This window comes from Ascidiella aspersa, chromosome 6 (genome assembly GCF_963924565.1).
Source record: "Ascidiella aspersa chromosome 6, kaAscAspe10.2, whole genome shotgun sequence".
NCBI classification, from domain to species: domain Eukaryota; kingdom Metazoa; phylum Chordata; class Ascidiacea; order Phlebobranchia; family Ascidiidae; genus Ascidiella; species Ascidiella aspersa.
The window spans coordinates 15777630-15788399 of record NC_139452.1 but is presented as its reverse complement, the minus strand read 5'-3'; the positions used below and the strand labels follow the sequence as shown (position 1 = coordinate 15788399).

Below are 10770 nucleotides of genomic sequence, written 5' to 3'. Positions count from 1 at the left end.
ACTTTTTCCAAAACAAAAATGTACGAACGAATGTATGAACTACTATAAATTTCTTTTATCAGGGGTCTTATTACGTTTGTCACGCCTATTGTCCGACAGCCCATGACGATACAAGCGCTAACATTATTGAGATTTAAATCCGGTTTAACCAGTAAAAACTTTATTGCAAACAAATAGCTAACAAAATATAATTTTAGATTTATCAAGTTAAACCAAAAACGTTTGTTTCTTGTCTTCCTAAAATAATTCATTTGAGCTGTTGGGTTTCACAACAGGGGATTTTACTTTACAATTAAATGATCAAAAACCAAAAACGCATTTTTATTTATTGTTTCCACACACTTTTTATACGTATGACTGATTTTATTGTGTAGGTGGCTTATAAAATATGCATTTGTAATCCTGGCCAACTTTTACCATAAAATATGAATAAAGAATTGCTTCACAAGTGTTCAAATCTGGTGCCAAATTCATACATTAATCAAGCCATTCAATCATGTTCATCACGACACAAACTGATAAGTCATTTGTTAGAACATGTAAGCTTACCATATTAATATTAGAGAACGAACTATAACACAATTTATACAGATAATTGACAACAGGTTTTTTAAGTTATTGCTAACCACTACTTGATACCTATTTTTTTATAAACCTGGGTTATGGGGATAATTTAAAATGTAAATACATTATTCCGTTAATTGTTTAGCTTAAACCATTTAGTGTCACCTAGGCACTCAAAGATTTAATGTTTTTAGTTTGTATATAATCGTCTAAAATTAGGGAACTGGTCTACAAACCTACCACAACCCACATTATTTAAGTTAGTGTTTGGGTGGGTCAAATAAATGTAATACTACTTGACCCACCCACACCCAAACAATAACCCACACCCTAACCCAAATATTGTGCTTTGATTTCACAAAACGCTGTTTGAACGCTGTGGTAGAATTGTAGAGCAGTGCGAAATTAGTTATACGCCAAGTTTAAAGGTGCCTTATTTCTATTTTCATATAACAGAGTTTACTAATTTTATAGCAAAAGGTTCCTGAAGACCCATGGCCCGAAGCTGTCATTGAAATGCTGCTCTCGGAACTTTCTCAAATGGACAGCAACAATCTTCTTTCTTTGTGTGGGGCTGGTGAAAGAGAAGGAAGAATTTTTTCTGGCATAGTTGCTAGAAGACATTACAGGTGTTGTTTTACTAAGACGAGTTTTCATTTGTTTTATATAGCAAAATAATAATTGGATTGAAAGTTCAACTATTATGTTTAAAAAAAAATAAAAAGAATTGCATACTGCTGACAGATTTGCTCACGGCGTTGGTCGTTCTGGAGATGTGACAGCTGTTCAACCCAAGGCTATTGGATCAAGCATTTTAAACCAACTTTGTACAAAATTGATGCTAGATATTCTTAGGGAAGTTGGTAGGAGATACATTTCTATTTGTATTTATATATATATATATATATATATATATATATATATATATATAATTATATATTAAATAACTATATATTTGTTTGTTAAGTTTAGGTGCAAAGTCTGCTGCCTCGTGTATTATTGTACCAATGGCAACTGGAATGTCTTTGATGTTGTGTTTTTTAACTTTGAGATTTTATCGTCCAACTGCTAAGTACATCATTTGGCCCAGAATTGACCAGAAATCATGTTTTAAGGTTTTGAATTAAAAATTATTATTGATATATTTGAGTTTTCTATTGCTACGTTTCTAAACCCAAACTTAAAATTGGTAATGCTGACTGTTTTTACTGAACTTGTAATCTTAACATAGTTTTATTTAACTATAGTATGTAGTTATTTTACCTTACATGTTATTTTTAGTCAATGGTGTCTGCTGGCTTTCAACCAGTCATTATAGAAAATAAGTTGGAAGGTGATGAATTAAGAACAAATATTACTGCAATTAACAATAAGATTGAAGAACTTGGCGCAGAAAACATACTTTGCATTCATTCAACTACATCATGTTTTTCTCCAAGGGTTCCAGATAGGTCACTTTTATTTATATTCCTTACCATATAGCAATTTTTTGTCACATACTAAATATATAATTGTTGTTTTGGTTCTGTTAGTATTATTTTTTGTGTACCTAAACTATCTGTGCTGTAGTATCATGGTTTTATTGGTTATAATGTGGTCTAATTTTTCAGGGATGTTAGTGCAATTAATTTAGTCTAATAATTAAAAAAATAGCAACGTTTTTGTAACAGGTTGGAGGAAATAGCCGGAGTTTGCAAAGCTGAGGGCATTCCACATATTGTAAACAATGCATATGGCCTACAGTCAACTAAGTGCATGCATCTTTTACAGCAAGTAAGTAAACCTTTCTTGCATTGTTTAACAAAATATTTATTTGGATAAATGATTGTCAAAATAATTTTTAATCTCAGCATGACATGTTAAACGTGGTCCCTAGGTATAGGCCAGCTGACTGAATGGATAGTTCTTCCAGGCACACAGACATCCCGCCAGCGATTGTAAGTTCTTGGGAGGGCATGAAAACAAATTCAGAGTTGATATAAAACGTGACTTCGGAAAGTTACGTCAAACGTGACGCTAAATAGTTGCATGAAAACGTGACGTCATAAAGAAGTAATCTCAATAAAACTACACAGTTTGTTTATTTTGTTAAAGTTTTAGGCTATCGAGGTCTTACTTTTAATACAAAAGCTATGTTACAAAGATGTCATCAATTCGCGCAAAGCGTTAAAACAGCATTTATATTGCTGGTTGCCAAAACTTTTATTTTCAATAGTGCAATGAGCGCACGATGACTTTAAGCCAAAACTAATTTATCCAAATGGGGTCAGATATACTGGAAACGTAATCCAGATTTGCGCGGAAAACAGATTTCGCGCTGAATTTTTTTTTGCGTTTACGTAGTAAAAATAGGCAAAAATAAAGTTTGGGAAACGCCATGGCTGGCCTGCCTCCGGCACAGTGGAATTTAAACGAAACTAATATTATGTTTGCTATGAATTTTATCAATTCATGCAACGTTACTTTTTGTACTCTAGGCTGCGCGCACTGGGAGAGTTGACGCCTTTGTTCAAAGCTGTGACAAGAACCTGCTTGTGCCGGTGGGTGGCGCAATAGTAGCGAGTTTCCACAAAGATGGTTTCATCGAAAGAGTCGCTTCAACATATGCTGGAAGGGCGTCTTTGTCTCCCGCGATTGATCTGTTGGTGACCGTGCTCCAGATGGGACTAAAAGGCTTGAGACTCCTTTTAAAAGAGCGTAAGGTGCGAACTTTTACACTCACATATTGAATTTTAACGGAGCATATCACGTAACCAATCCAAGGACTGTAAAAACGTTTTGACTGTATTTGTTGACTTATTTCAGTAATTCTGACTGGAATCTTGTAATATTCAAGTTGTATGCTTGCCGCTTTAAAAGGAATGATTCCAGTTGTTGTAAGTATTTTAAGATTGCAACGTAAGGCCAACTTTTGTTACGAATTTAAAGCCGCTGAACTACTATTTCTTCTCGTCCAGTAAAAAAAACTCAATTACAGCATTTTTGTGTATCTAGTATGGCTACATCAGCGGTCAATAGACCATGGTCCCCGGGCCAGGTCGGCCTGCGGGATATTTTTTTCGACCCAGAATACATAGCATTAATAAAATTAAAAACACATGTTATTTATAGTTTAATAACGGCAAGTTGGTGCTAATCCAAACTAAATTTTGAAATAATTTTGAAACTTAACGACAATATCATAAAGCTCACTGTATTGTTGTTAAATGTTGTTTAGGATTTAATTCGTTTAATATTATTTATATGAAAATATTCACCGCAAAATTTTATATCGACGCCATCATCAGTCCTTGCAGTTATCTAGCCCGAAACCAAAAAAGTTGGATGACACCTGGGCTTTTTTCACAGGACAACTACTTGTTTCTAAAGACGGAGATGGAAAAAATAGCAGAAAAGCACGGAGAAAGATTGATGGCGACTCCGCATAACCCTATATCGATGGGTGAGATCATATTTTATAGACACATGATATTCGTGTAGCATACTATACTCACAAAGTATATCTTGTGGTAAGCTTTTGTGTTTTTAGTTAGTCGTGTTTTATTGAACTGGGTAAATTAATGTTAAATGAGCGGTTTTGTTTGCAATTTTAGCAATTAGCCTGTCAACTCTTACAAACCTAAACCGAGAGGTCACGGAGTTTGGTTCCATGCTTTTTACTCGAAGAGTTTCTGGCGCAAGGTAACGACTGTAATTATATTACTGATACAACATGGTTCTCTGTCGTTGTACATTAATCTTTAAAGGTGTTGGTACTAAAGACACACAATGTAGGCTAATGTAAGGTGAATAATGCAAAACAGCAGCTAAAAACTTTGTGTATGACAGCGTTGTTCGTTCCGCCTGTTGAAATTTCGTTATAGAAGCGCAATGCGGTCTTATTTTTATTACTTTGCAAAGTTACAAGACTTTAACGCTTGATTCGTGTACAAAGAGTCGTTACGCTCAACTCAAAGAAATCCATCGAGGGATTCGCCTTCACAGGATACGGTTCTCATTGTGACGTATATCACTGTCCTTACCTCAACGTGGCTGCGGCGATCGGCCAGACCAGAGAAGAATGCGAGTTACTGCTGAAACGAGTCGACCAAACCATGACCGCTGTCAAGAAAAAGCAGGCCAAAATAGACCACAGCTCTTTGCACGGATATGAAAATGATGAAAAACAAAATGATGCAACCTGAAACGAGTTAGCGGTTTGACTTGTAAACCACACCAAGCTAAAAATAACTTTTTGTTTTGTTTTTGCGAATTGTTTACGCGATACATGTTATACCAAGGAACCAAAAGTTACACTTAGGTATTTTTTGTCGCCTGATTATAAAATATTTTCTCCGCAATTTGTCGCTTAAATTGAAACATAATTTTATATATTGAAATATGCGAGTTACTTCATTATTTTGTTACCGTTTACAATCATTGACTGGACAGCAATGTCCGTATATAACGCATATATTGTTGCAATTATTATTATGTTTTTGCACTGTTTTCATCAGATTGAAACACATGTAAAGAAAAATAGATCAAAAGTTGGGTCTCTTGAAGAGAATGGTGACATCATGTTTTGCCCGTAGAAATTTTCACACTGGGCAAATGTTCGTTCAGTCAGCACCAATAGTTTTAATTCTTAGTTAGAATGACTTATAAAGTCAGTTATTTAAATTAGTAATGAACTTGCTTAAATTTCGAACAAATACACATTAGATAGTTAAGCTCACATAGTGATTATTGATTTTGTACTTTTTCAATGTTTACATACTTTTTTCCGGTTTATTCTTTAATTTTATAAAATAATTGATTCACAACATGCTGGAGAATCAGATTTTACTGCGCCAGTTATAGTCTATCAATCAAGATAACAAATTTTTAGGCGTAGCTAGTTTACTTCTGAAGGCGACAGTTTTTATTGACCAACCTGCTTAAGAGGTTATACAAGAACTGCTGTGATTTTAATTCTCCAAAAAGATCAAAACCACATTTTTGAAACAATATTACGTGACGTGCAGAAATCTATTTTTTCTTTTATGCCGAAGGACAAAGACAGCGGATGTTGCCCCAATGAATAAACCAAACAATTCGTTATTCTAGTCAAGAACTTGACATTGTTCTTTAGTTTGCCTAGCTTTAACTTTAATGCCTTAACGAAAAACAAATTAAACCCAATTAGGAAAGTAAAAACTATCTTGTATAGTTGGCATTGTGACGTAGAACCGAACCCAGTCGCCAGTTGCAGCGTCGTCGGTCGGCGTCGGATGTGTCTGACATAAGGAACTTGTTGATATCGCAATTTTGTGTTCACGTATACACAGATAATGTCAGGCACTGTGAACGGCAGTCCGGGTATTTGGCCCAAGAAAGAAAATGGTACCACGGGCTATGCTAGCGACGACAGCTTGTTTGGAGAGGAGCCGCGTAAGTTTGGCTGTTAAAAATTCGTTTGGACGACCTTCCCAGCGCCCGTACTTAAGCAAAACCCTTATTTTTTACTATTTTATGTAATATTTTTAGTTTTTTTTAACAAAATGCAAAGAATAGAACTGTAATACAAACTAACATTTAGGAAAAACGTTCATCAGTTTACTATAAGACTTGATTTTCGACTATTGTATATGTATCTCATATTATATCAACCAATGTAAACACACCCTTATTTCCATAAATATCAAGGTAATCTTTTGTTAATCGAGGTAATCTTTTTCTTATCAAAGTAATCTTTTGTTAAGATATTAATTATTATTTTACAGAAGTACGCATGCGAGTTGGAGACATGTATCAAGCTAGAGTACCAGCCTGGGATGAAGGTACCTAATTGTGGCCACCTGCATGTAAACCTTTTGATAAATATATGGCCCAAGTGTGTCTGATTCCAAACCAGTTGCCAGATACTTGGCTTTGGATTAGGAAAATTCTAACGTTTTAGGTCAAGTCAGAATTTAACCCCTAGTGCGAGACCAAAGGAAAGCAATCTATTAATTGTTTAAGCTTTCTGTAAACTAGGTTTGCTTTTGCCGAACACTCTAACACCAAAATTTTATTACGGAAATCCTGTACATCTTTCCGAAAATGTTATGTAGAAAGGCATGATACTGGTAAAATATAGAAATACTTTTTGAAGTTACAGCCTGTAAGCTATTGTACAATTAGCATAAATTTGATTGTCAATTTGTCAGTTGGCCACTATTTTATTTGAAGCTAGAGTGCCGTATACTACTCCCAGTGCTTTTTTGCTGAACAAACTTATACCAAACAGACATCATAAGTGAGATCATAACACAAGTAATCCTAAAAACTGCCTTTCTCAAGAAAATTTGTGTTTAATTTTTCAAAAAGCGAAAAATAATTTGTGTAAAAACACTTTTGGAAGAATTTGGCACACCAACCAGATCAGCACATTGCTTGACGTTAATAAAAACATTCACACACTAAGCCTGCGAAAATAACTGGCAATTATATATATATACAAATTTTGTTGGCATAAACCATTTGAATTGGAACCTGACTAATGTATTCATTTTGTAATTGTAACACTAATAAATACCACTATGGCAATATGTAATTAAATAGGTAGTTCTCGTCAAGTTTTACGTTTATAAGTCCAAAACATTTTGTTAAAAAAAATAATAAAATTATGTTATTAACAGGTAATGTAAGATCTCCACATTCTAAGGAGGGAATGTTAATTTGGTCTCCTTGTGAAGTACTTGGTAGTGACAAATGTAAGATTTTAACTTTTTAATAACTTGAGATTTAAACTGTTGGTAAAACTTATTTTAGGTGTATCAGTGATTTTTTGCAATTAATATAATATAAAGCATAGCTGAAAACTTTTCACCTATTTATTATATTTATGCGTTTTTATGCATAGTAAATATATTTATATATTTTTTTTTACTTCAGTGGAGTCGTATTGTAAAGTAGCCAAAGATAAACACAGCTACAACTTGGAACAAGCTTTGGGAATGCTGTTTTGGCACAAACACAATATTGCAAAGTCTCTTAGTGACATGCAAAACTTCACCCCTATGCCAGGTAAAATGTTGACTTTTAAAATACAGTAGCTATATAATAAAAATGGTTATCTTTGAATCAATTATATGCAAAGTATCGGTAGCTTGTAAAACAATTAGGTATATTATTTATTTTACATTATTTCATTTATCTTTTAAATTTTAGATGAATGGTCTATGGAGGACAAGGTATTATTCGAGCAAGCTTATGCATTTCACGGAAAGAACTTTCGTAAAGTTCAACAACTGGTAATGATGTATATTTTTTACTTATAGTTTTTAATTACTGTTTTTAAACTTGAGTATCATAAATTATCTGTTTATCAATTTCAAGTAAAGTAAGTTGTTTGATTTAACAGATTCCAGACAAAGAAATAGGACAGTTAGTCAAGTTTTATTATACATGGAAGAAATCCCGGATGAAAACATCGCTGATGGATAAACAAGCTAGCCAGAATGCAGATAAAAATGGAAATTATAGGTAAGAATAATTGTTTTAATATTCCAAAAAGGACATGATTAATTGCTTTAAATATTGTTTCAGTGATGACTCAATGCCAGAAGATGCTTCAGAACTTGACGATCAGACTGTACGTGCTTTTATTAAAGATTGTTAGAATCATTTTGTTTGGTATAAAAACGTAGAAATCAAATATAAAATAGCTACATCATTACTTGAATTTACTTTCAGCTGCCTAATAAAGTGGAAACAGATGATGGAGCTGCAGAGGTAAAACACAAACTTCCAAAGGGTAAGATAACATGTTTCCTTAGTCTGGTATAAACTTAGGCAATTTTTCGTATTAACTGTAGAGGCGTGTTAATTTATTATTGTATTGTAGGAATTGACCTTTCAGAAAGTGACTTAAACATGATGGCAGAGCATCCAAAAGGACCAGAAGGCTTTCTGGAAGAACTCGATCAAAAGCTTATCCAGGAAAAACAAAAGGTTTGTCCTCGCTTTGGATGTTGCTGTTGCAAATTTGTTTGTGCTGCCGCTTGTAATGCTTAAAAATAACTTCCCCTAATAACGATTCCCAAGATTCAGATGGTGAGACAAGAATGTGAACTAAAGATCGAAAAGCTTGGATCAGTAGCTCGCCCACCACTTGCCAACGGAGTTGATGCTAAGATGAACGTTGCGGATGTTAAAGGTTGATACATTTTGTTTTGTTTATTCAAAGTAGCTCTTGCTCGAATGCCACAAACAACCAAAAGTGTTGTACAAAAAAAAAACTTTTTATATTCAGTTAAGGTTACCAGAAATGTGGCTACTTATTATACAAACTGTACTGTGTTGTCAGATGGGCGAACCCAGTGGGGGCACCAGGTGGCGACACAAAACTATATATTTGCCTACTTTTGCTATATAAACAATTTTTTGCACTTCCCGCGAAACATTTAAACTTTTCTGAACATGTTTGCCTGTTTTAAAGAAATCTTTTCAGCTCGAACACGCTGTGCACAATATGCACGTCATGTTGCGTTGTATCAAATCGTACATTATAAAATAACCATTTTATACAAATTGATTGAGCCAATATATTGAGTTATGGGAATCGTTTTTATGTGCCGTAAAGTTGAAAGTTTGCCAAATTTAAACCCAATAGTGAAAAAATTCGCGTTTAGCGCCAATATACTGTACCTATGGCAGGGATCCAAGGGGGGCACATGCGATACCCCCCTTAACCGTATTTTTGGCTTATTTTAACTAAGTAGATGCAAAAAAAGTTCGCGCTTCCCGCGAATCTCTTTATGTTACTAGAATGTCTTTTAAATACATGCCTTAGTGACTATGAAGCATATTGTTCGGAGAGGGTGTTGTACGAGTTTCAATGGTTTAGATTAAATTAAGTGAAATGCAATATTATTAGATGAAAATTTATTATTGAACCATTTAACAGTTTTAAACTTTCCTTACCGACCTAATTTAATGTAATCCTTTTAACTGTTGTGGGTATTTTCATATATTGTTTATATGAGCTATACTGATTTTTTAACCTTCCTATTTGTTACAAACTCTTGTTTCAGATGAAACGAAACCAGTTGACGCTCAAACTACGAAGGAGCCAGTTTGACAAGAATCTTTAGAAAAATAACCAATTTTAGGTCGAAACGCGGACACTTCATTTTTTTAAACTATTTTTTTGCAACTCAGTTTGGCAATTCTTTATTTGTATTATTTTCCGTTGTGTATTGTACAAATGTACATATCTCTTAACTGTGAGCCGCAAATAAAATAAAGCGCAAAATTGTCTTCCTTGTTGACACTTTAGGCATTTTTTTGACCTAAAAAAAAAATTGACTTTTGCACTTTACCTAAGCGCAGCTTGGAAGATTGACTAAGCTAATGACCGGTTTCAATTTAGACCATTTTATAAATAATATCAGCGCTGTTTATACCGGACGAAAGACCTTAACGATGATTGTCACCAGTTGTTTTTATTATTTCTTCGTGGGCCTTGAACTTTGCAAGAAAAATTTGCAAACTTTGAAGCGCGGGAAAGTACTAATTAATCCAAAGACGTAGCCTATTGACCAGAAAAAACGTAGGCTACTCCCGGGTGCACGGTAGGTCTGGGTTATAGATTGCAGTTGGGTAAGCGAGAAGGGCAACTAATGTCGAACCGTAACGTGTTTAAAAGGTATACTTTGATCGAATATAGACCTACCATATGTCCTGTTTTAGGAGGATTTGTCCTCGTTTCTCAAGAAAACTGAATGGTCTTCCGAGGACGCTTGAAAATGTCCTCTTTTTCGCATTTTGAGTTAGTTGATTATACTTTTATTTATGCGAAACGTTTTATTTATTTCCAAAAAAATACTGTAGCCGTGAAACATGCTTAATTGCTGGTTTAAAACAGATTTTTCAACAAATTGCCCTACCAGCCCTACCTTCTTGATTGTTATTGGAAACATTGCGCCAGAAAAATGGCAACAGAACCTCACATCTGAAAAGGTCCATTAATAAAGCGAAGGTGTGAGTTTTGTAGGCTTAGCCCAGTATGCGCGCCCCTAGGGGGTCGCCAAGCGATTCTAGGGGGGTTGGACGATCTCTTAGTTAGTATTTAAGTTTTTTGCAATGATTCTAATGGTTTGGTTTAAGTTGTACACCACTCCTACAGCGCTGTACAAACTCTGTTTATGCCAAGTTTAACATTGAAACTACAAAAAACAGTGTTTCCTACTTTTTGCTAAC

The 10770-nt window shown here is 34.4% G+C and overlaps 2 protein-coding genes across 2 annotated transcripts; both read left to right on the top strand.

Annotated features, from left to right (window-relative positions):
* The first annotated feature begins 348 nt into the window (after positions 1-348).
* Positions 349-5168, top strand: LOC146140449 (O-phosphoseryl-tRNA(Sec) selenium transferase-like). The gene is made up of 10 exons (XM_083391432.1): positions 349-539; positions 1039-1193; positions 1309-1427; positions 1537-1679; positions 1846-2015; positions 2235-2337; positions 3042-3266; positions 3913-4006; positions 4158-4245; positions 4499-5168. The coding sequence occupies exons 1-10, from the start codon at positions 426-428 to the stop codon at positions 4746-4748; spliced, it is 1461 nt and encodes a 486-aa protein (XP_083247558.1). The 5' UTR covers positions 349-425; the 3' UTR covers positions 4749-5168.
* A 312-nt stretch (positions 5169-5480) lies between these two features.
* LOC146140448 (REST corepressor 3-like) lies at positions 5481-9826 on the top strand. Its single transcript, XM_083392080.1, has 11 exons — positions 5481-5976; positions 6309-6365; positions 7206-7280; positions 7462-7593; positions 7738-7820; positions 7931-8052; positions 8116-8161; positions 8263-8323; positions 8414-8520; positions 8614-8725; positions 9603-9826. Exons 1-11 carry the CDS (start codon positions 5877-5879, stop codon positions 9647-9649), a joined length of 942 nt encoding a protein of 313 aa, XP_083248206.1. The 5' UTR covers positions 5481-5876; the 3' UTR covers positions 9650-9826.
* Positions 9827-10770: the final 944 nt, after the last annotated feature.